General features: G+C 37.3%; 3 protein-coding genes across 3 annotated transcripts in view; 2 read left to right on the top strand and 1 right to left on the bottom strand.

Annotated features, from left to right (window-relative positions):
* The window catches only part of LOC144442581 (dynein axonemal heavy chain 2-like), a 66,245-nt gene extending 56,048 nt beyond the window's left edge, over positions 1-10,197 (top strand). Inside the window, exons 67-77 of the mRNA XM_078131962.1 lie at positions 803-893; positions 1,186-1,311; positions 2,075-2,266; positions 2,785-2,976; positions 3,448-3,632; positions 4,342-4,399; positions 5,205-5,486; positions 5,930-6,079; positions 7,093-7,269; positions 7,392-7,617; positions 8,784-10,197. Of these exons, the coding sequence (XP_077988088.1) occupies positions 803-893; positions 1,186-1,311; positions 2,075-2,266; positions 2,785-2,976; positions 3,448-3,632; positions 4,342-4,399; positions 5,205-5,486; positions 5,930-6,079; positions 7,093-7,269; positions 7,392-7,617; positions 8,784-8,938 (1,834 nt within the window). The 3' untranslated portion in view covers positions 8,939-10,197. The remainder of the gene's footprint in view (positions 1-802; positions 894-1,185; positions 1,312-2,074; positions 2,267-2,784; positions 2,977-3,447; positions 3,633-4,341; positions 4,400-5,204; positions 5,487-5,929; positions 6,080-7,092; positions 7,270-7,391; positions 7,618-8,783) is intronic.
* Positions 10,198-11,257: 1,060 nt separating this feature from the next.
* On the top strand, positions 11,258-17,425 carry LOC144442381 (arginine and glutamate-rich protein 1-like). The gene is made up of 4 exons (XM_078131711.1): positions 11,258-11,648; positions 12,998-13,223; positions 14,675-14,758; positions 16,391-17,425. The coding sequence occupies exons 1-4, from the start codon at positions 11,359-11,361 to the stop codon at positions 16,559-16,561; spliced, it is 771 nt and encodes a 256-aa protein (XP_077987837.1). The 5' UTR covers positions 11,258-11,358; the 3' UTR covers positions 16,562-17,425.
* Positions 17,426-19,045: 1,620 nt separating this feature from the next.
* The window catches only part of LOC144442452 (extracellular serine proteinase-like), a 12,087-nt gene continuing 4,655 nt past the window's right edge, over positions 19,046-26,477 (bottom strand). The window contains exons 5-11 of the mRNA XM_078131808.1: positions 25,304-25,416; positions 24,369-24,513; positions 22,931-23,115; positions 22,262-22,433; positions 21,635-21,799; positions 19,880-20,035; positions 19,046-19,544 (exon numbers count right to left, since the gene is read on the bottom strand). Of these exons, the coding sequence (XP_077987934.1) occupies positions 19,435-19,544; positions 19,880-20,035; positions 21,635-21,799; positions 22,262-22,433; positions 22,931-23,115; positions 24,369-24,513; positions 25,304-25,416 (1,046 nt within the window). The 3' untranslated portion in view covers positions 19,046-19,434. The remainder of the gene's footprint in view (positions 19,545-19,879; positions 20,036-21,634; positions 21,800-22,261; positions 22,434-22,930; positions 23,116-24,368; positions 24,514-25,303; positions 25,417-26,477) is intronic.

Genomic DNA, 26,477 nt, shown 5'->3' with positions numbered 1-26,477 from the left:
TGTATTTGTTTGTCTGTTTATATAATGCACAGCTGATTTCATTCAAATCTTGCACAAAGGTTACTCATGCCAGTGCCTGGGTGAAATCCATATCTTTGCAATGAATTACCCATGCACATTTGTGGAATTTTTAGTGGACTACAAAATACCACAGCCAGAGATTTTTTGAATAAGTTTATCAACAAACAAAATCATTGTATACCAGACAAAACTAACAAACGTAAACAAATAAACAGACGTCAACATTATTACTAAACTTTTGAAACAGAGGATGGACAGGAATGTTGATAGGGGACAGTAGCTATCAAAAACAATTGCCTACTCCACAATGTTTGTTGACTACTTTTTCAGGAATTTATTTGAATATTCTTCTACAAGTATATTTCTATCAGTAGGCAGCTTCATTGGTTCTTGTTCATAGATATTACTCCCTACTTTTCACATTTGACCAGATACTGTTAAAATTAACTACATCCTAATGGACCAAAAAATTAAACAGAAAGAAAGAAGTACAAATTTGTTATTAGATGTGAGTGAAAAAGGAAAAATAGAAGGAACGTTTTACTCAGTACTTTGATTAGTCTCGCTGCCTGACTTGTGACTATCCTCCCTAAGCTTTGTAAGCCGAGCGGCTTAGCCATGAGAGGTGTGGGTGTCCCTCAATTCTCGTGGCTTTGCCACTCAGGACACACTTTATGCGCCTTACAAAGCTAAGGGACAATAGTCATGAGTCTGGCAGTGAGACTATACTTTGATCTGACTGTAACAATGATAACATTGCCTAATTTTCTGTGTACACTAGGTTTGTTGAACCACCAGTGTTGGATATGAAACAAGTGGTAGATGATTCCACCACAAAGACACCACTTATCTTTGTCTTATCAACTGGAGTGGTAAGTTGTTTTATTCTCTGCCACAATGTCAAGACACTGTATCAGTTCTTATCTTTGCTTTTGATAATTATCACAAAGTTTGTTGTAATCAGTTGTAGTGGACTACAAAATACCACAGCCAGACTACACCTGTGGGTAAATACATTTACCCACAGGTGATTCAATACTGTTAAGGGTGTACCATAGTGTAAGTCGTTACAACTAACAAAACAGTGTTTAAAAAAATGTTCCCATCAGAGCAAGCACAACTTAAATAGTGTTAGTTAACATTCATCTTAAAATTTCTCTTCAGGACCCTACTAGTTCTTTGCTGCAGTTAGCAGAGCAGACTGGAATGGCACATCGATTCCATGCACTGTCTCTAGGTCAAGGACAAGCTCCCATAGCTACTAGAATGATCAAGGAAGGCGTTAGAGAGGTAATGTATAGAATGTCTCATAGTCTTGTCTAGTGTTAGTCTTGATTACCTAGAGTCATTGTTGGGGCTCACACTTAATGACTATCTCTCCAAATAATCTGAGGAAATAGGAAACTAAATTACATGACTTCTGCTTTCAGATAGGATGCATGAATCATGCAGATAAGGCCATAGATTGATTTTGTAAAATTATATTATTTGAAATTAACAGGTATCTGTTGCTTTAGACTGTCGAACATGTGGCACAGAAGTTTGAATTGCCTCAGTGTCCTTTTCTTGGCAGTGAACTTTACCATGATGCATTCCTCCTATTACCAAAAGCAGAAGTCACATAAATTATGTTGACTATTTTCCCAGACTCTTTTGGCAGTGATAGCCATTAAGGGAGGGCCCCCAAATGACATGAGAACTCCAACAACGGGAGTCTGGGTAACTGAGGTAACTGCAAATTTGATGTGACCAAACACATTTCCATCACCTTGTACAAGAGTTTTATATTTAGACATGATAATGTGATAAGGTGTACACTATCTGTTTTCTTTCAGTAATGGAGTTGACATTAGCATGCAGTCCCATCTTTTGACTATACTGTAATTTTAATATTCAAAAAATTAACAATTAATTAATTTCAAGTATCTTGGGCTTTAATTGACAAGTTTTACAAAAATGCCATTTCAGTTTGACAACAGTCATTTTGATAACTGTCAGAGACTTTGTAACCCTGATTGAATTTTTTTTTCTTTCTAAAAATGTTTTATTGCAGGGTAACTGGGTATTCTTGGCCAATTGTCATTTGTCTCTGAGTTGGATGCCACAGCTTGACAAACTTGTAGAACAGTTACAAGTGGAAGAACCACATCCTGATTTCCGTCTTTGGCTTAGTAGCAGTCCTCATCCTGACTTCCCAATATCTATCCTTCAGGCTGGAATTAAAATGACTACAGAACCACCTAAGGTAAGATAGCAATGAGCCTTTCTTAGAACACTGCCCTCTATCCAATCCTGAATTCCTCTTGTGACTACAGAACCACCCAAGGTAAGGTAGCAATGAGCCTTTCTTAGAACACTGCCCTCTATCCAATCCTGAATTCCTCTTGTGACTACAGAACCACCCAAGGTAAGGTAGCAATGAGCCTTTCTTAGAATACTGCCCTCAATCCAATCCTGAATTCCGCTTGTGACTACAGAACCACCCAAGGTAAGGTAGCAATGAGCCTTTCTTAGAACACTGCCCTCTATGTCATCCTGTACAAACTGAATTAAGATGGACTGTAGCAACCTAGGTGTGACCGTAATCAGCTTTCTTCAGCTGTTATTGTTTGCCATTCACATTCAATGACGTACACTTGTCATATGATCAAAGGAGGGTGTTGTAATCTCAGCAATGTTCTTGTATGTTGACTGTCTTTTGTATACATGAACAGACAATAATTTTATTAAATCTATGCTGTTGTTTTTGTTTTTGATTTATAGGGTCTGAAAGCCAACATGAAACGTCTGTATCAGCTGATCACGGAGCAGCAATTTGTACGCTGTCATAAACCAGAGAAGTACAAGAAACTATTGTTTGCACTGTGCTTCTTCCATAGTATTCTGATTGAAAGGCGTAAATTCCGTATGTTAGGTTGGAATATCATGTATGGATTCAACGACTCTGACTTTGAGGTAAGAAATCTCATAAGATAATTGCATGCATGATAATGTGTTGATAAGTGTAACTCCACACAACCAGGGATATATTGACACTAGTTGACTAGTTGACATTACATGATCCCTTGTGCTGTTAAGTAGCAATTCATTCCCTCAGCTTTCAGCCATGGGAAGTAGTTGCTGCATGAAAACCCTTGGGGTAATCAAGATCTACTAGTGCCCTCATAGCCAGGCAATACATGTATACTAGTACCCTACGTGTACCATAGAATATGGTAATATCCTACTAGAAGTTATATTCTCCTCGGTGGTCCTCAACCATTAATGAATAAAATATTGAAAGTTTTGTAAGAGATATCTATGTGAAAGAGAGATATCTTGAGATTCGTTCAGTTTTTCAAAGGATGACATTGTAGAATTTCCAGTAGTGATGTAGTGTCATAACATTTGAAAAATGTACTTTTATCTTTTGATGACTTGACACAGGTGTCTGAGAATCTACTAAGTATATACTTAGATGAGTATGATGATACACCATGGGATGCATTGAAGTATCTGATTGCTGGAGTCAACTATGGTGGCCATGTAACTGATGATTATGATAGACGTCTGCTGTTAACTTACATCAATGAATATTTCACTGAGAGTTCTGTTGCCCAACCATTCTACAAGTAGGTTTATTTTGATTGAGGCCTTCCCACATAACTTTACTAGTACCTGACGTAATGCAATTTACCAAGGGACTATGTACAAGCCATTTAGAACAAAAATATGGAATACACACTCTGGTCGTTCTGCATCACTACAACATGCATCTATGTCATGACATCATACGTCTACGTCACTGGTTCTGTTATATTTGAAATATTAGTCAAAACATCAAAATTACCATTACTTTCCCCATGTTTGCTTTGATATAACTGGTGGTGGTGTTATTTTCCAATGTTTTGCTTCATTCAGCCAGCTGTTATTGTTTTCAATTCAACGACGTACACTTGTCATATGAGCAAAGGAGGGTGTTGTAATCTCAGCAATGTTATTGTATGTTGATTCTCTTTTGTAAACGTGAACAGAAAATACTCATGACCTAATGGTTGACTTGTATTTTCCTTGGCTGAATGAATACAAATATTGGGGAATATAATCTAATTAATCGTTCTTTAAAAGTACACTTGACATTTTATCCTTCTTTCCTGCTTCCTGTCCCCTCCCTCTCTCCTCCATGTTATGAGACTGAGCGTTTATATACGTGTATTGTTTTGTCATTTGAAAATCTGACTTCTAAAGGGCAGTGATCATTAGCATTCTTTCTATTGTCTGTATAGGTTTTCTTATCAAATAATAAATATGTACTAAATGATATTATCTCTTTGTTTACAGATTATCCATGCTACCTACCTACTACATTCCTAAAGATGGTCCACTACAGACCTACAGAGTAAGTACACCATCACCAAACTCACACTACTCTAATGTACTAATTGTCTTTGTATTTACTTTGTCAGTATAATTCAAATCTTGGCTTTACTATTCCTGGGAGAAATACTTATAATATCTAGAAAATGCTATGAGATAAAAATAGATCTTTTAAAATCATTACACTAGATAACAAGAATATAATGCTGTAGATTTCTGGGACTATGTTCCATTTATAAAGTAATAATATACACATACTTACAATTTACAATCTATATACATATGCAAACTTGAGAAAGTGCCTTTAATGAATGATAATTTTTTTTGCGGGTCAAAATGTTAGAAATTTGTTTTTTTCTTTTGAATCACCCCATTGTAAGGGATAGGAAATTACCAAATGTTGGTGGGTCACTAGAAATTGCTGTGTGTCAGTGGCACTTCAAATTACCTGAGAGGGCGCACTGCTGTAATTGCTATTAAAATTGCTGTCATCCCACACATGCAGTTAATCAAGATCCAATAATTTGTGAATTCAAAACAATTCACAATACATGTAGTTTGCGATACTAATACTCTCTGTAAATATTGTAAGATGGTCAATCAGAAATGTGGTTCTATTTTATGTGTAAAATATATTCATAAAATATGAAATGAAGATGTATATATACTTACTTTGTGCACCTGATTTCATTTCTTTGCCTTTTTAGGCCAATAGGCATTGTCAAACTGTTTGCTGGCTTTATTGCTAGGTGGCATTACTACATGTATGTTCTACCAACCTGATAAACATATTTAAGAATAAACACTGATATATTTAATTATCACAGGAGTACATCAGTATGTTACCAGGTGTTGACCATCCTGAAGCATTTGGACAGCATCCAAATGCAGACATTGCTAGTCAGATCACAGAGACTAGAACACTGTTTGATACACTACTGTCACTACAACCACAAGTCAGTGTCACTCAGGGTGAAAGTAGAGAGACTAAAGTACTGAAACTAGCAGCTGATGTCTTAGAACGTATTCCACCGGATATTGACTACGAGGGCACTGCTAAGATCCTCAAAGATGACCCGTCACCTCTCAATGTGGTACTCCTACAAGAAGTAAGTTTGAGAAGAGTTGAACTATTTATTATCTTATGCATTACTTATGGACAATGGTATACAATATGAGGACACCTGTTAATTCTTTGTTTCTCATCGTAACACCTTAAAAATTATTGATCGGTCAGTCCATTAAATGTGAAAAAAGTATATATTTTTTTAAGTAAGTGTACAAGTACATTTTGCTGATGCTTTCAATTCATAATTGTCTGAATGACTTACAAATTACATTCAAATCAGAAGGACACTATGAATCATTTATTTTATCTTAGTTCTCAAATTTCAGCAATAAATGATAATATTCACTCAGGTACGCGTTTGTGGAGTCACCATCGTTCAATCAGTGATGTTGTGAGTTATTTTATAATCCTGCCATAGAGGATGTCATTTTTTGATTATTTTGCCAGATTTTTAACTGATGTATTCTTGTTTTTCATCCACAGATTCAACGTTACAACATATTACTACAAAGAATCCGTTCTTCACTTATTGACTTAGATAAGGGTATCAAAGGTTTTGTTGTCATGTCCAATGAGCTGGAAGATATCTTCAACTGCATCTTTGATGCTAGGGTTCCTCCAACCTGGCAAAAGGTAAGTCCTGTCCAGATCCTTCCATCACAGTTTCTGAACCCTAACCACCTCCCACAAGATGAAATATGAGTGAAAAACAAACATGCTGTTAAAAATGCCTCCAAATCTCAACCAATTCATTTCATTTGGAAGAGACAAGTGATATGATATTGACCAAAAAGGGTTCATCAGCTTGGTAGATTAAACGACTTATAAACGCACAAGCAGATCAAAGTTTTTGGCATTTAGCTTTTGATTTGTCTTAGTTGAGAATTGGTCGATTGCACATGTTAGGTAGTTTGATGCCACTGTCTCTGTTGACCTCAGGATTGTAGCATCTGATGTTGGTGGCTCCAAAGCTACAATCATAACATTTACTGGTACTCTGTTTCCATTATTGCTACATCCCCACAAGATTTCCCGATAAAGATCAGGGAGGCTATCAACATCATAAGCTACAATCTCATGATCAACAGAGATGGAAGCATCAAACTACCTTACATCTACAATCGACTGATCATACTGCCACCTAGAGGCCAGCTGTAATTATGAAATTTGTCATTCTGATGATGACCATTGATCAAGACAGATCAAAAGGTCATTGCTTTGAACTTTGAACTGATTTTGTATCATAACCTGTGTAATTAACATGATATTGTGATAAAAAAAGGCTTGCTGTATTATGTGTATGTACATATATATGAACAAGTTGTAGTCACTACTTATTTACAATTTCATTTGAAAAATATTTCATTCATTCATTCGTTTGTTCGTTCGTTCATTCGTTCGTCCGTTCGTTTATTCATTCGTTCATCCATCCATTCATTCATTCATTCATTCATTCATCCAAGGAAGATACATCTCATTACAATCATTATTGGATATCATAAAAAAACTGTGATATAGAAAATGGCACAGAACAGTTTCATAGTTTTCTCTATTTTTTGGGACTTCTGATCTCACAAGCCTCTAGCAGCTTGGATTTGACATTTTATACTTCAGTTTGATCAGTATTGATTTTCTCTCCATTTCAGGCCTTCCCATCTAACAAGCCTCTAGCTGCTTGGACTCGTGATTTGGTACAGCGTGTTGATCAGTTTGAGAAGTGGGCTAGTACAGCACATCCACCCGTTCTTTTCTGGATGTCTGGCTTTACCTTCCCTACTGGATTTTTGACAGCTGTTTTACAGACTGCAGCTAGACAAAACAATGTAAGTAAACTAATCAAAAATCAATCAAGAGAACAACTTGAAGTGATGTTTTAATCATTGTTGATAAAAACCTTGTATTAAACTTGCACCTGACATACAATATACTTTTGTCTATCTTACAGATCTCTGTAGACTCCTTGTCTTGGGAGTTTATTGTTTCAACAGTAGATGACAACAACCTTGTTCAACCCCCTAAGGACGGTGTGTGGGTGAAAGGATTGTACTTGGAAGGTGCAGGCTGGGATAAGAAGAATGCTTGTCTGGTTGAAGCAGCTCCCATGGAACTTGTCTGTTCTATGCCTACCATCCACTTCAAGCCAGTAGAGAATAAAAAGAAATCAGGCAAAGGTAAATTCCTTATGTCAAGTTTAAACTGAATTGAGTTCAATCCAAAATTGAGACTAATTGTGGTACAGGTGTCTATAACTATTCACAGAAAATGTGATTCAAGTAACTAATGTACTATATTATTAGGATCAAGTGTCTAGTAACTAGTACAGTTACTGTACTATATTATGAGGTTCAATTGTCTAGTAACTAGTACAGTTACTGTACTATATTATGAGGTTCAATTGTCTAGTAACTAGTACAGTTACTGTACTATATTATGAGGTTCAAGTGTCTAGTAACTAGTACAGTTACTGTACTATATTATGAGGTTCAAGTGTCTAGTAACTAGTACAGTTACTGTACTATATTATGAGGTTCAAGTGTCTAGTAACTAGTACAGTTACTGTACTATATTATGAGGTTCAAGTGTCTAGTAACTAGTACAGTTACTGTACTATATTATGAGGTTCAAGTGTCTAGTAACTAGTACAGTTACTGTACTATATTATGAGGTTCAAGTGTCTAGTAACTAGTACAGTTACTGTACTATATTATGAGGTTCAAGTGTCTAGTAACTAGTACAGTTACTGTACTATATTATGAGGTTCAAGTGTCTAGTAACTAGTACAGTTACTGTACTATATTATGAGGTTCAAGTGTCTAGTAACGAGTACAGTTACTGTACTATATTATGAGGTTCAAGTGTCTAGTAACTAGTACAGTTACTGTACTATATTATGAGGTTCAAGTGTCTAGTAACTAGTACAGTTACTGTACTATATTATGAGGTTCAAGTGTCTAGTAACTAGTAGTTACTGTACGATATTATGATTCAAGTGTCTAGTAACGAGTACAGTTACTGTACTATATTATGAGGTTCAAGTGTCTAGTAACTAGTACAGTTACTGTACTATATTATGAGGTTCAAGTGTCTAGTATCTAGTACATTTACTGTACTATATTATGAGGTTCAAGTGTCTAGTAACTAGTACAGTTACTGTACTATATTATGAGGTTCAAGTGTCTAGTGCTATTGCAAACAGTAATCCATTACAAAGAGCAAGCTATGTTCATGATTGTCAACATCTTTTAATTGAATGGCTGCAATTAATTTTAAGACTTCAGTGTATGTGATGCAAATGTCTATTATCAGATAATGATATTTATATTTACTTTGATTGTAGGAATGTATCTGTGTCCATGCTACTACTACCCAAACAGATCGGGTACAAGTGACAGAGCATCGTTTGTTGTTGGAGTAGACCTGAAGTCTGGTTCCTTCGCTTCAGACCACTGGACCAAGAGAGGCACCGCATTGCTTATGAGTTTAGACTACTAGACCACAGAATATCAAAGATTAAAGACTAAGGTCATAGGTCAACAAACAATGAAGACAAGGGTCATAGGTCAAGAAAGAATTCTATGTATGAGCTTGGTGACACCAAAGAAACCGAACCATATATTATCAAAGAGCACAATTTGAAATTTTACTTATTTTTTATTTTTGCAAGTTTTGAGGAATATGTACTGACCCAGATATGTACCCATATTGTTATAGTTATTTTGTGTTTATAGTACTTAACAGGTACAAAGTAATTGCTTGATGTACACATTATTAAATGACAAACCATGACAGTGTGATTTGGTATTCTTACTGTATTGACATTGCACAGACTTTCAACTTAACTGGTGTAAATATTCCTTTATATTATCATCCATTTATATGGCTTGCAGTATTTCAGCCTCTGAATTCATTCTGGGCGGTGAATAGATTTGATTGAAATCTTAAGCAGACCTATTAGCAATGTATATATATTTGTTTTATTAATTACCGGAGGGTAAATCTGTATGACTACAACCTTATGTACTTTTTGAGGTATGCTGTGCTAAATGTGTACCTGCAGTGAAAAATTCAGTTGTGGTTTGTTCAACAATTTTAAAGCTCTTGACTGCAGAAAACATGGTACATTGCAGTAGTACAAATGGTTATATCTACCTGGCAAGTTTTCAAATGGTAAAATCTCATCAATGATATACCCTTCTTACATTTCAGGACTGTTAATTGAAGTGGTCACATAAGTTGGACCCTAAAAAATATTTGTTGATGTGCTCATGTCATTTGCATTTTATTTTATTCAAAAATTAGTGAGATGGCTCATGTAATGAAGTCATGTTTGATTATTAGTAATACGACATTCTTCTGAAACAATAATAGCCCATTTTGATATGAATTACCTACATCAACCAGATGGTAAACTAATACACTGTCAACAGAAAACAGCCATAGAGCCCATCAGTGCTCTCACTGGTGGTAGCATATGTGAACTCACATTTCTTGAAGAAAAAAAAATCATATCCGTCCTGTTTGTAACCTAGAAAGTTTGAAGGAAAAGAGAATATTGCAAGGAGTGATCAACAGAAAAAAGGAATAGATTGAATTTGTAAAATACTATATTGTATTATCTGTAAAAAAATATCTAAAAATGTATAGCTATATTTTGTTGAGTTTTACACAACTATTGATGTTAATAAAAATATTTAAGCAGAAAGGACTTGTGTTGTATTAAATTACAAAGGCAAAAATAAAGACTTGCTGTTTTTTCACTTATGACAATAACTTGATGTGAAACTGATTATTTGTCCCTGCTGGACGAAGTCCGGGGGGTGGGGGCTTATAGAATGGGTTCTGTGCATGTGTGCGTGCGTGCGTCCGTAGTCATTTCTCGGAAATGACTGGATCAATTTCTCTCAATCTTGGTACAAGGACAACACACTATGGAATACATATGCACGTCAGTTTATTTTCTGATACGATCCAATATGGCCAACAGATGGTCATTTTAAAACTAATTTTTCATATCCAGAACCATTACTTGGACATGACTGGACCAATTTCTATCAAACTTGGCACAGGGACAACACACTATGGCATACATATGCATGTTAATTTATATCACCACAAAACTCAATGAGTGAATTGATCAATATCACACAAAATAAGTTATATTGCACCACAAAAATTGATCATTTAATCGATCAATCATTCAACCAAATAATAAATCAATCGATCAATTGATTGATTAATCAATTACATGCAGTTTTTTGTGTTTATATAGTTAAACAGCCTCAATCAGCTCCTGGCTCTAACTTTCCATAGACCCCTACATGAGTGTAGGGGTCTAATGCTCTATAAACTTCAGTTTGAGGACTGTTGACATAAGAAGAGATTTGTTTTGCCAAAAATAGGGAAATGACTGATGTTATCATAAGGTTGTTAAATTGCCTGAGTGTATATGAGTTGGTTTAATTCTAAGATAAGACAGGTGGGCTTTGAATACCATTCATTTAGTGGAGTGGTTTACTAATGTACACGCATGTAAGTGGAAGCTATATAGTTTTCATGTATTTATGGTCTTTAAATTTAATTTATTCACATAATTTATTTGTTTAATTGTTTTAGGTTTTTTTCTTATACTTTTTCCTGTATAAACACGGTTCCTGAACTCCCTGTAGCATGTAGTATAGTATGTATCGAATATCAATGAATGTGGCTTACCAATAATGTAATGCCACTAATGGTAATGTGTGGCAAAGTTCGAGTCGTGATCATGTGAAAAGCGGTGCATTCTGGGATGGTAAAATTTTCCGTGACGTCGCCTCCAGAAAGGAACGAACGCCATTGTGACGCTCTAAAAAACTACACTCGGTAGTGCAAATTATCCGGCATTTTTCGATTCCCTGGCAAAATATTTGGACAAGATGCCTAGATCAAGAAGTAGAAGTGGTTCCCCGAGGAGGAAACATCGAAGCAAGCATAGATCTCACCGCTCAAGATCTAGATCCAGGGACAGAAAGCGAACTAGGTCGCGCTCCCGCTCCCGAGATAGATCGTACAGGTCAAGAAGTAGGCGAACACAATCGCCATCAAGAAGCCCTTCCCCAGTTTTAGATATATTTGGAAGAGATGTAAGTCGGAGAAATGCACAAGAAGAAAAACAGAGGCGAGAAGAGGAGGAAAAAAGAATGGAGATGGAAAGGCAGAGGAGAATGTGAGTTATGAACAAAATTGAATGATGGCTACACGATGCAATGGTGCCAAGGTCGCCATATTTACAGTTTTTGTCAACAATGAAACCCTGAGCCGAGACCCTTTGATTTCAGTGTATAACAATCACTGCATGCGAATGAAACATTCCCAGTTTCGTTAAAATTGATACATTCTGTGGCCGTAAATTACTATTCTCGCAAAATGTAGCGTTTTTATGTGGTGAAATTGTTCATTTGCCTAAATTTCTGCCTCTATTAGTATTACTACGATGTTACGATATACTCGAGCTTAGTCCTGCTTGCAGACGGAGTAATTCGGGATTCGATTCTGACAAATGTGTCACTCCGCAGGCCCTGAGGGCCATGTCAGTAATCAAGTCCCGTTCACCTTCTACGAGCATGACTAAATCGAGCATAATTAAAACCAAATAATTCTAATTTGGAGTAATTCGTTCAAATTGTAATGTTTCTTTGAAAGATGTTCATTGTTGCAGTGCATATATTGTAATTTTCATGCATATACATGTATCATGACAATATTCAGATTTATTTATTTATGATTACAAAGAGTTGTGTTTGTAAGTTGTTTGTTTAGACAGTAAGTTTGAATAACAGAAACACATCGGTGTCAACTGTTTGAGGTCATAGCCCATGACCTTGCTTGGTGCCAACCTCATCTGATAGGAGGAGATGCAAGGTTCACATTGTCTAGAAATTGATAAAAGTCCTGTGCTAAGTCCAGGAGGCAATAGCCTGGATATGAGCAACACACTAAGCAATTCATCTCATGTAACAATTTCTTAGTGGATGCACATCATTGCAGGACCTTGCAACATTCCAGATGCGTCACAAAAAATGCGTCATGTCAGATTGTCTTCCAACTTGGCACAGGTTGCTTCTCTAGTTGCCCAGTGAAGTGTCCCATGTACGCACTCACATAGTTGCTTGCCTTGTCACATGATGAATTGCTCACTGAAGTTCATCAGCTAACTTGGTTTTCTGGTGTACTTCGATGAAATATTATGAAACATTTAATTTACACATCACACCCCTTACCAGTTATATGAATACTGATAAGTCCTCTCTCTCCCAATTGTACTTAGTTGTGTACAAACAAATACCCCTAGGGAGAAAGAGGACCAACTTGTACTTAGTTGTGTACAAACAAATACCCCCTAGGGAGAAAACTGTTTTTTGCAAGTCAAAGCAACACATATTTTCCATATGATTTGTCTTTCACTACTGGGGAAGGTAGGTAGATTTTTTTATCATTGCCAAGGACCAAAAAAGGTTTTTGTGGTACATTTTTTGGTTCTTTGTGTTTTACAAAGATTTATGTGTTTTATAACAGACGGCAACAAGAAATGGAGGCAAGACTCATAGAGGAAGAGGTTGCAAAACGTGTTGAAGAAATGGTTGCAAAACGTGTTGAGGAGGAATTAGAAAAAAGGAAAGATGACATTGAAGCTGAGGTCCTTCGTAGAGTGGAGGAAGCAAAACGAATCATGGAAAAACAAATGCTTGAGGAATTGGAAAGGCAAAGACAAGAAGAACTAGCTGCTCAACGTGCAAAAGAGGTACAGAACCTTTTCATTGGATTTCCAACAACCTTGGCAACTTTTTGTTTTACGTGGCCCAATGTTTTAGAGCCTTTTATCTTGATTTGTGAAAGACTATTGCCAGCCAAGACAGTGTACAACAAGAAACTGATTCTCAATGTTTGTTCATTTTATAACCAGAGTTGGGAATAGTCGATCAAAAAAATGCAAGAATTCATCAAACTGCTGAATGAGAATGAAAACTTGTCAGAGAATATAATGCATTAGTTTTCTTGTACGATGGGTATGTTAGTATGAGAAAACAAAAAATTGCCAAGGTTGTGTTGGGAGGCAGCAGCTGGTCTCTTGCTACCTGTTCATAATCTGTTTTTAATGTTATCAATATCATTTGAATATGTATCATCAATTCTTCATTTTGTGCTTGCACTTCGAAATAACAGTGAAAGGGGGAGACATGCATTTTAACATCTGCAATGCCATACAAAACCCAACGTACGAAATAGATTCCATGGTCTTGTCAACATTTAATAAGCTATCTTATTACCCTGACTAGTGTTTGGTCCTTTTCTTAAAGCTTGATATGTTGTGTCAACCATAGTTGTTTTTTCTCAGTGTAGATTGCAAATGGGTGACTGCGCTGTTGAAAATTTCAGCAGAATAACCCAATAACTTGACTTCTTTCTAGCACAGTATGTTACAAAGCATGAGGATTAGTAGTATGTGTGAAACAACTCACAGAGACCAGCCAATGCCTCCCATCAGGGATGGGGCGGGTCAAAAAAAAAATCATTCAACCATTAGAAGCAGACAAGACAGAGGATAAAAGGCCAGGATAGATTTTTTTACAACATATAGTTTTCTACTCAAAATGAACAGGAACTGATAACTGTCACCTGAACACTAAACATTGTCCAATCATTAGCTAACACATCCTGAATGGAATTCCATAGTGCACAGGACTGTAAGACATAGGCAAGTCAAAAAAACAAAATCCACCCACATAAACAGTTATAGTAAGGAAATAAAAGACAGTGAATTGAGGAAAAAAATAAGTGAAGAAATGTAAGCTGTAGAACTCTTGAAGATGCTATGCTGTCTGTATGTGGATTTGACTAAGCAGTGAAAGGAAAGGAGTTGCTGTAACAGTTGGAATCCGGGAAGGCCCACGCATTTACTGAAGGTATTTATACTTTCAGTATTCTCAACTGAAAGTGGTCATTTTGGTACCTACGAAGGTAAAATTATATCGGGCTGATTAAAACACAGGTGAGGTATTACGGTAAGGTGATAAATTATTATCTTTGCACTCTAGTTGTTGTGAATGTAGGCAAGTATTCTCTTATCTTTTTTTTTTTCAGAATGTTAACTTTGATAATTGTTATGTGTAATCCCGCCATTGTGAGTGATAGTGAAAACAATGGATTTGCTGTGTTCATGTGATAACATGTAAAATTTCTTTGTGTTTCTAGGAGGAGGAACGTAAAAAACGAGAGGAACTTGAGAAAATTATGGAGGAAAACCAACGTAAAATTGAAGATGCACAAAGGAAGCTGGTAAGGGAACTGCCAAAACACACGGCAGTGAAGTTGAGCTGTGCTGTGGTGGATGTGACATATGACAGATGGAGTGAATGTGTAACGATTGATTGCTGTGGAATAAAAACAACTGTGGTCGTATGTTGTGTATTGGTGATGCCATTGTCAATTTAACTGGAGTTGTCACAATATAAAATTATGAAGCCAAAATACTGTTTATGGTTGCAGGTTGTAGGTTATTTCAAATTCAGCGTGTGATGACAAGTTTATTGTGTTATGGGCTATTTCAAATTTATTGTGTTGTTGATTATTTCAAATTGATAGTGTCGTGGATTATTTTCAAATTTATCATCTTGAAGGTTATGTCAAATTTATTGGGATGTGGGTTATTTCAAATTCGGCATGTTGTGGATTATTTCAAATTTATTGGCATGTGGGTTGGGTGGATACGGCTGCAGACTGTACCAGACTGTTTCCACAAAAGAATTATGATCTCATTGTGTTTACAAAATCTGAAAATGTCCATCACTATTTACATTCTTACAATTTATACAGCTTTGATTGCAATATTAGTGTTGTTTTTAAGTACAAAGGACTATCGTGGGTCAGTAACCCACAAGTTTCCTTCACTGTTCTATTATATTCCAGTATATATTGACAATGGTCTCACTATGAGTGATTGGTCTTTTGATTTATGTCTGCGTAATACCACCTTTCACCATGATAATTTCAATTTGAGGTTTGTTTACAGAGAAAAGCTGGCCGCATTTTCCAACTGTAGAAATGAAACAATTTAGCCAATAAGCAGTAAATATTGTACTAGGTAGGAATGGTATGATTTGAAGCTTAATGTTTACATGTTCTTGAACTTTTTTTAACTAAAAACTTCCCTCAGCACTGAAGGCTGTACACAGGAATTTGATGGCATAGAAGAAAAACAGCTCTCAAGAGAAAAATGCCATGAAACGCTGACATATGTTCTGGCTTGCTATATTCCGTAATGTATTATCCTCAATGGCTACATAGATAAACACTTGTTTGGACCTCTTGCCCCAGTTCCCCGTACTTGTTCAGTGTTCCTATCAAGAAACAGTGAAATGTTGAAATCAATAAATACCCAACTTTAGTTTACTATGAACAGCAAAATGTGGCAAACGGTGTATTTGTGAACCTAAAGGCAAACCAAAATGTGGCAAACAGTGTATTTGTGAACCTAAAGGCAAACCAAAATGTGGCAAACAGTATATTTGTGAACCTAAAGGCAAACCAAAATGTGGCAAACAGTGTATTTGTGAATCTACAGGCAAACCTAACAGGAAGTTTTAGGTTGCATAGGAAGTGAAATTACCAAAATTAATGGTAATTTTGGCCATGCAGATAACAAACTATAAATATAAGCTCCACCATTGTCATTTCCAGGAAATTTGAGTTTTTAGCATAATTTAGAAATGTCAGGAAGGGAGTGGGACAGTTAGAGATGCCTATCAAGTTTTCTATACTTGCTAAAAAAATGAGTTTATATGATGATTGTGTTAGAGACAGTACATGTATGTAATATCGTATACCATTCCTTGTGCCATGTTAGATGATAACTCACATTCACCTTGTTTCCATACCAAAAAATCATCTTCCCTTTTATCTTCTCTTAAGGCTGAAGAACGTTTACAAATGGTGGAGGCACAGCGTAAAATGGAGGAAGAGAGGTTAGCTTTCGAAAGGGAGCAAAAAAGACGTGTCAAACAAGAACAAGAAGCTATTCTTAACAAAAAGAATTCCAGACCAAAATTGTCATTTGGTTTCCGACCCAAAATGGACGGCTAATATTTAGCCTTTAGTCATATAGAGGACTGTGTGTGTGCTTGGATCATGTGTATAAGTGGGAGAGAGCAGGAAGTCTTAGATATATGTCAACTATAGTGTTGATTGAGTACAGTCTGTAAGGATACTGCCACCATCTTTCTTTAATATAAAAAGTCATGTCAGATGAACTAAATTTTCTTCAGCTATCGGAGTAACTTTAACTTGCACAGAAAATGAAAAATATTCAAAAACAAAAGAGACTAAATGGACGCCCACTTAGGTTAGGGCGTAAAAATACAAATGTCATTCACATTGATGATGTGTTTGGTCAATGCTCATTTTAGTTTATAACATTGAATTGTGTCAGACAAGAGCAAGGCCAACCAAATCAGACAAAAAGACAACAAATATTAAGACGTTTTTAAAAAACGACAGATATTCAGGAGAAAGTCTTTCATACAAATAGGATAGAAGGAAAGAATGTTCTTGTGTATCTAGTGCTTGTTTTGGTATGTGTGCTCAACAACTTTGTATCAATGAATTTCGAATAGTCCAGTACCAAATAACCACAGAACTTTTAGCAAACATTCAGGTATGTCGCTAGTTGTTGTATATACTGTTTGTATATTTTTTGTGTGTGAAAATAATTGTACTTTAATATTCTCGGATCACTCAGTCAGGTAAGTTTATGTGCAGGAAAACCCTCTATTCTCTATGCAAGTGATATCTTGAATGTTTGCTGCTTAGGTCGGTGGTTTTTATGTCATGCTCTCGTCAGTGTACAAATTTTGAAGTATTACTAGTTGTGTAAATATGAAACTTTTTTAGTGTATGGTCATGTTACCATATCAAAATTAGTGTTAGATATACAAGGAGGATTGAAATAAAACAAAGTACTTGTTACAAATAATCTTGTGTATAATTGTATGGTTGTCATCCAATCCTTGTCTGCAAGGTATGCTGTGTAGGGTCTCATACATCGGCCAACTATCTCATCTGTATCAATACATATTTGCCTTCTCAAGGCATTTTCCCACAAGATCTGATTGCAGCCAATCAAATATATTTATGCCATGAAAGGTGTCAAAATGATCAGGATGTCAGGGGTTAAGGTTTTCAGCGCTGATTTATGAGACCAGCCATCTATTTTTACATTAGTAGTAAACAAGTTTCTGGCCAAAGTCTTGCATTTTATCTTGTATGACTGCAAGTATCAAGGTGACCTTAACAGCAATGGTTCTTGTCAACAGAATCACTTCTCGTCACTAGATCAAGGCAAGCAGTACAGTGCCTGATTTGATCATGCAGGCCACAGTATAGTAGTACAGACGGTTAGCATGACATAAACCAGAGACACTTGTATGTGCATATAATGGTATCTTGGAGACTGCCCCTTTCTTAATCAACCCAAAATCAGTAGGCAAGTTTCATGACCTTGTATGACCCCAAATTTCACTGATGTGAAATAGTCCTAATGCTCAGCTTGATTGCTGTGTTGAGATTTGAATTAAATGAACAAATGTGCAATTTTTTTATCCACTCAATAGAAGCCAGTTCATTGTGGCTATATTGTAATCCACAAATGGGAATTTGTTGGCAATGGATGAAAATACTGTGGTACTGATTCAATCTGAGATCACACACGGTCATCAAAATAACCCTACAACCTCTAGTAAAGTGGGCAAGTGGAAATTTGTAATGGGTTTGTGGCATGTACAGTGACTAGTATGGGCGGTAAAATATGTGAAGTAACAAAGACTAACTGTAGTCTTACTAGTGGTACGAACGAGCAAATGGAAAACGCCACCACAGTTCAGATACGGCCATCCCATGGTGGTTAAAAAATGAATTGTCCATTCATCACAATCCAAAACAGAGTGCCGACTGCCAATAACAGCTCAGCTATCCTCTTAACGTTTTCAACTCACTAGGAAACGTACAATCCATGCAGTCATTGAATAAACCCATGCAACTTCAGTCCCCTGTCATACCAGGTCCCCAATTATACCATATCTTTACTACACGGTTGACTTGGCCGGGCACGCTTGTGGTTCAAATCTTGCTAAGGTCTAAAAAGAAAAAATTCCGGTTACCCGACCTCACCTAGTTTTTTTACTGCCAACCCTAAACTTTTTTTTTTACATATGCAAGAAAATTTTTATAAAATTACGAAAATTGTGAAGTCTCGCCAGAAACAGTGGATGCAGACACTGACATCAACTTAATACAAAACAAAACTATTCTTCCAATCTATAATGGCTGTACATCTGATGAGAAGAAACCAATAACACAGAGACCATGTGAAAAACAACACAAAACATAACTACCTGAACTAGACATTCACACATGAAAAAAAATATATAAAAAAATAAAAAATCTACCTACCCCACCTATTCTAAAATTGAGCGTAATCGGAACCACACAATTTCTTTATTAGGCCTAAGGAGGACCTTTGTCATTCAGAAAGAAAATAAAAGCAATGAAATAGTAACTATTTGCATGATATTTTATTATTCACTAGTCTTGTTATAGATATTTTAGTCTATATATATATATATATATTCGTATTGAATTCAGTTAATTAAAGTAAAGGAAGACAGTAGCTGAAACAAAGCAGGAGTACTCAATGTGTTCTAGTCTGATTTCATATAATTCACCAGAAGAATGACCTATCAACGATCTAAAATATATTAATAGACATTGGTCCTAGATGCCAGAATGAAGAATAGCTGACAATATAATAAATAAATAAATGAATAATGTTTGGAATCTGCATCCAAGAGTTGTCGATCAGTACAGTAATATTCGTATTGGACAGTAATGTTGTAATCTGCATGACTTGTGTTATTCCACGTGTCACAGGATTACACATATACCATGGTATACCCCAGTTTTTATTGAGGTGGTCGGGGCCCACAGTCCGTACAGTCGGTTCCGTAATCACAATAGTAATCATCGTCGCAGTAACCATCATCGAACCAGGGACACGATTCATAACAAATATCTGTAAAATGAATGAAAATGAGAATAACATATTGAAGAAGCACTATCGCAATATCACAGAGCGAGGAGTACATCAATCGATAAACGCTCATTTCGGGGCATAATCACAGCCTGACTGTGGTCACATCACCCCCCCCCCCCCGTGACTGCGGTCACATCACCAGTTGCCAAATTGAAGCTTGTTCTCTTTATTGCAAATCATTGTATTATTCTATGGTTTAAAACACGTCTCGTCCAGGTGACTGAAGTAGTATATACAGTTTCTGAAATCTATAAGTGTGATTCACACGATAGCAAACTATGGATACACGATTTAAAAAACACGTAACAGCCCACCTGGTCTATAGTCGACGCAGTTAGCACATGTGCAGTCATTTCCACATGTATGATCAGCAGTACAGCAGGGAGTGTTACTATAGCCATCACATGTTGCTGGGTTGCCATACTGATCATGGTTCCCATCTCCACACAGACCATCGTCACGCCATGTTTCTGTGGAAAATAGTCGCATTATATGAAACTGATCATAATGATAAGTTAGGAATGCAAATAGCCCAACAGCCAAAATTATGAAAATATCACACACCGCACCGGCCCATCGTACACGGTAGTCTCAATTACCCAAACTCTCGTTTAAGGTGGTACGTAGACAGAGCCTCTAACCATTCGTACATCTCCATTACACGTTTTAGATGAGTTTTCGATAACAGTGTTTTGGTCTACTAAAATTTTAAACTCTTCATCGATTTTCCGATGGTGAGTAGTAAGTCTTTCGAACATGTATAAGCGACATGGTCAACATCACTGTAAATGTCTTCAGTATTATTAGTTTATCGTACACAGACAAGGAAAAAAGCCTTGTCTACATGGTTTCTAGGAAACGAACACGCTCGAAAATGAATAATACACGACTAATAGAAATTACGTCATGCAGTCAAATATAAATAATCTACGGACTACATGCACGTGTCAGCTAAGTAGAATAAGTAGTCAGCTTTCAGCATAAAACTGAAAACCGATAGAATCCTCGACAATACACTTTGCTATCAATTGTAAAATTAAGTCATTTAAATTTACAAAAAATAAATCTTTGAATCCACTTCCTTGATTTGATTTAATATTTGGCGACAGTTTTCGTTTTCGTAATTCTTGGTCCCTATTAGCTCTATTTGAGACAAATTAAATAATTTAAAGATGCCATTACAGCAAGGTTATATTTGCTTAGTGGGTCTTCATCAATAATTACTAAGCGGAAATTAAGCATGCTCTGTTGTTTAAAATGTGACCATTCAAAGATTCCGTTTCTAAAACGCTGCCAGACGTGAACGAAAAGGGACACAAGTAACAGAATCAATGGCAAGGATTCGTCCCACCGCTGCCACCACATCTAATATAATTTAAAGCCAACTACTACCACCACAGTTGAATTTGTGTGTAGGCACTGCATTAATCAATTCCTGTGTTTGGATTGAATTGGCATAGCTGAAGGCCAGATATCCCAAAGACAAGACGGATGTTCTACTGACATGGTTGGTCGGGAGTGAGATTATATGAACATCCCCACTCCATGATCCACCACATTATCCCCAATATCTGATGATACGCTTCACTCTTATGAGACCCACTGTTCTCCTCACTCGGATCCCATGGATATAAATACATCAATATCACATCATAACTAACGATTGATTCATTGACATGGTTGTGAGTTTTCTAAAAAGACCTCCAGTCTGTTCTTTTAGTTTGCCGAAAAAGGGCGAGGGAAGAGAGTACTTGGTCCTTCACTTTTGGGTAATATCAAAAGAAAACCCGAATTAGGTTTAGCTGCTAAACTAGGCTGCCAGCAGCGATTTGTCTGATGTTTTCTGATAGTGCAATACAATGATAGCTGTGCTGGGATCTGGCAGCTGTGGAATGTGACATTGGTGGCAGCGATGGGATGCCCAAATCGCAAAATAATGAAAATTTTGATAATATAATGAATCAAAGTAAAGTGTGACCCTTTCATAATTTCATTTTCTAAAATATCCCCCGGGAACCTATTTATAAAATATGACCCCCACCCCGTGTAATTACAAAAGTCTCCCTTACTGCGCCCGGATGGAACGCGTAGTAGAACGTTAGGTGTGTCTGCTCTGAAATCTTCGGGTATAACACTCATGTCAATCAAATCCTTGCCGGCGAAGTCCAGTAATATGGATTTAATTTCATCTAGGTCCAAAGTGTTGTCATATTGGAGAAGCTTGGCCACGACCCCTTGATAGGATGACAAAATGAGCAAAGAAGTTAAGGGGAGAATTGTATTTTTTATTAATTAGAATTTGTAAACGACAGAAAACGATCATGAGTTCATAATCATTGTACTTTAGACCAGACTTACATTCTGTGTCTGCTTTTCTGCCTCCCTCTCTATACCCTCTCTGTCTGTCTGTCTGTCTCTGTCTGTCTGTTTCTATCTGTCTCTTTCCCTCTCTGTCTGTCTGCCTGTCTGTCTGTCTGTCTGTCTGTCTGTCTGTCTGTCTGTCTGTCTCTGTCTCTTTCCCTCTCTGTCTGTCTGTCTGTCCGTCTGTCTCTTTCCCTCCCCCAACACACACACACACACACTCTCTCTCTCTCTCTCTCTCTCTCTCTCTCTCTCTCTCTCTCTCTCTCTCTCTCTCTCTCTCTCTCTCTCTCTCTCTCTCTCTCTCTCTCTCTCTCTCTCACTCTCATACTCACCTGAAACATGAGGGCAAGCCATTGACGTCCCACTTTTAGTGGTGAACGCGTTAGGACTACTAGAATGCGCACTGTAAATATCACTACCCGGGGCCAGAATGTTCACACAGGATCCATAGTTCGAGTAGCTAGCAAAGACATCTTCAGATGTGGTAGCTCCTACAGTGATTACCTATGTGGTAGGGTATATTTGTACATTTAGAAGAATTGATACTACTGCAATTGGATGGATGGGTGTGTGTGTGGGGGGGGTGGGGGGTGGGCGGGTGGGAGAGAGCGTGAGTGAGTGAGTGAGTGAGTGAGTGAGTGGGTGGGTGAGTGAGTGAGTGGGTGGGTGGGTGAGTATAAGTAAATAAATAAATAGATAAATTAATTAATGCTTGATTTATTCAGTAAATAAATGATTACTTGATTAGTATACAGACAATAAATATATATTATCCTTGCCTTCATACCATCTTATCAGTGACGTCACAATAAAGACATAATTGTCTGTTTGTTCAAAAATATTTCTAGCTCAGACCACTAAAATTTCCATTGATGGTTTGAGCTCTAGCTGACAACTCACCTAACGCGTAATCCTTGTCAAACATAGGTCTATAATAATAATAATAACCTGAACATAAACCAACGATAACAACAAAAAGAGAAATAGCCTAATCTACGTACCGACTGTGATGAAGCAGGAGAATTCAAACACGCATCTCTTTCACCATTACCAGCGGCAACAACAACGATAAAACCTTTTTCTGACAACCGTTCTACTGCTTCGTTTACGGCGACAACCTTTCCACCACTGATTGATATGGAAACTATGGTGTTCGGCATGTCGGCAGCGGCGATTTCGTCGAGTGCTACATTAAGGGATAGCCAATATTTAGCATTTTATTTGTGGTTGAAACTGTCCCTGTTACGTTACCGATTCACCAGTACAAGTACCAGTTTAAACACGAAACATTGTTACATTGTACAACCCACCAAATGACACCAGTGTGTTTGAGACAATGACATGAGCCAAGGAAAGACTTCAGGCAAAGACAAAAATTTGGTAAAAAACAACAATACTGTAACAGCGAGTACCTTTTTAGAGGTTCACACATTGCTTGTTTATATATATTCTTATGGAAATGTAATGTAATAGTAACAGTTATACTATAACGTACCGAGGCCGAAGACGACAAATCGGTCTCCTGATTCAAGTGTCGGTCTTCTAATTCAATAACGTGTAATGTTAATCAGTTATTGGCGCTAGGACAGCCTGTGGTGTTTATGCTTTAATAAGTTACCGACACGAATTACATTGTATGTCTTTACATGAACATTGTCTCCCATTCCTATGTATGTCTTTACATGAACATTGTCTCCCATTCCTATGTATGTCTTTACATGAACATTGTCTCCCATTCCTATGTATGTCTTTACATGAACATTGTCTCCCATTCCTATGTATGTCTTTACATGAACATTGTCTCCCATTCCTATGTATGTCTTTACATGAACATTGTCTCCCATTCCTATGTATGTCTTTACATGAACATTGTCTCCCATTCCTACTAACCACAAGCAAGCAAACGTACCTTTGTTTTTTCGTGTGTTGTATGTTTAGGCTGACGGCTCATTTTTACCTTCCGTAAGGAAATGTAATGACTAATGTTATGCGTCTGTCTGTCTGTCTGTCTGTCTGTCTGTCTGTCTGTCTGTCTGTCTGTCTGTCTGTCTGTCTGTCTGTCTGTCTGTCTGTCTGTCTGTCTGGCGTTGATTATTCATATTCAGTAATTAGATTTCTTATATTATGGGAAAAAACACATTTAAGGGTTATATCAGATAAGATAGGTATAGCTAAGGGATTCCAACAATTACTGTGTGTAGGAACGAAAACCGTAGGATTTTGATCTTACAAAAGGCATTCAGTTTAAATGTGGTAATACATGATATCCTGAGATCCTGTACCGATGTGTTATATCAAAATTGAAAATGTGTTCCATAAGGTCCATGTGATTAGCTTAGTGGTACATATCTCTTATTAACGGATGTATTTTACCCAATGTATGTAACGAAAGGCTCAGAAAAGGGCACCTGATGTTAAAGTTGTAATATCAAATTGTACCTGTAATCATACGGGCGCCATTTGCACCTTTCATACGACAATCACAAATACGGGCTGAGTGCAGCGTCACGCCAGGAGCCACTCCTACCGTCTCCCCTCCAATTATGCCGGCAACATGGGTGCCATGTCCATGACAGTCGTTGCCCTGTACAACGGGTGAACATAAAGCACGAGGTATACATGTTAGTAATGATGGCGAGTCAGAGAAAAGTTGGCACCAGGGGATTCTAGCCGGCGGTACGATGTATGATGGCTTCTTGCAGAGTGAATTTGACACCAAATGTATACTCTCACAATGTAAATTATGTTTTCAGTCGATGTCCATTTTAAGATGCACAGTCTCGTCATAGTTTGGACAGAGCACATCTATAAATATACCCACTCATGAGGTTGAGGAACAGGTGATGAGAAGGGGGTCCAAAAAAAAACTTCCTTAGGGAGTCTTTAGTAATTACAGGGGCGGGCCGGGGTAATTATGGAGGGCCACTTTTTACAAACTGATTCTCGGCCATATTTTAGAAAATGGGATAAGGGGAGGGTCAAATTTTACTTTGACTCATTCTATTGTCTAATTTGCATTTTGGGGGAATTTGGCATCCCATTACTGCTACATCAGTTAGGGCTAGGGTTAGGACTAGGGTTAGGTATTGTAATATCAGACCGTGTTAATCAAATCGCTGCTGACAACCATGTAGTGAATTAAGAGGGTCATATTTTACGCAACAGCAAGGACCTGATTCCCCCCCCCGCCCCTTGTAATTATTGAAGGCTCCCTTACATTTGCTCCATAACCTTCAGTAAAACATTTATACTTGAACTCAGGTAAAATTCCTAAGAACTAGTTAACAGATATTACACACTTAACCACCTAGTGCAGAAACTGAACGTTTTTTCAAACATCTCTTTTTGTGTACAATATAGATTATTAAACTTACATCTAGTCCATCATCAACTAAATCAATGAACGCCTTAGCCCTGCCCTTAAATTGTCTATGGTCCAATAATATGCCAGTATCCAAAACAAAGACATTGATGCCAGCTCCGTCACCTTCAAAAGAATATGGTATGAAATGTTATGTGAATACTCGGTATACACAAGGGGAATAACTACCAATGTGAAAGAGAAAATCTACAGAAGGGAAAATGAGACGAATCCATATCATTAACCGAATTAATTACTGCAATTCTGATCTTGAAGCGAGTTGAAAAAAGAACACTCACAGAAAGAATGTTAAAGAAATTTTGGCTAAGAATTATGTCAACAAACTCTAAACTGGATTTTCAACATTTAGCATTTGTAAACGGTGTGGCTATTTTGTCTGTGCATTGGAATGTGATAAGACGAACAGTGTGGTGCAGTTTGGAGAAAAATGTACGATTTGTTTGTAATGATCAGTCATTAACTTAGAATTCTGTATTAAATGTATCTTGAGTTTAAGAATTAACACCACTCTGATTAGTGGTTGGCAAATTGATAGCCCGTGTCCAATGACTAGAGGAGGGGGCTCACTAACTCTGGTTAGTGGTTGGCAAATTGATAGCCCGTGTCCACTGACTAGAGGAGGGGGCTCACTAACTCTGGTTAGTGGTTGGCAAATTGATAGCCCGTGTCCACTGACTAGAGGAGGGGGCTCACTAAGTCTGATTAGTGGTTGGCAAATTGATAGCCCGTGTCCACTGACTAGAGGAGGGGGCTCACTAACTCTGATTAGTGGTTGGCAAATTGATAGCCCGTGTCCACTGACTAGAGGAGGGGGCTCACTAACTCTGATTAGTGGTTGGCAAATTGATAGCCCGTGTCCACTGACTAGAGGAGGGGGCTCACTAACTCTGGTTAGTGGTTGGCAAATTGATAGCCCGTGTCCACTGACTAGAGGAGGGGGCTCACTAAGTCTGATTAGTGCTTGGCAAATTGATAGCCCGTGTCCACTGACTAGAGGAGGGGGCTCACTAACTCTGGTTAGTGGTTGGCAAATTGATAGCCCGTGTCCACTGACTAGAGGAGGGGGCTCACTAACTCTGATTAGTGGTTGGCAAATTGATAGCCCGTGTCCACTGACTAGAGGAGGGGGCTCACTAACTCTGATTAGTGGTTGGCAAATTGATAGC

Source organism: Glandiceps talaboti, chromosome 11, assembly GCF_964340395.1.
Source record: "Glandiceps talaboti chromosome 11, keGlaTala1.1, whole genome shotgun sequence".
In the NCBI taxonomy this organism is placed as follows: domain Eukaryota; kingdom Metazoa; phylum Hemichordata; class Enteropneusta; family Spengelidae; genus Glandiceps; species Glandiceps talaboti.
The sequence above is the reverse complement of the archived record's forward strand: the minus strand, read 5'-3'. Positions and strand labels throughout refer to the sequence as shown.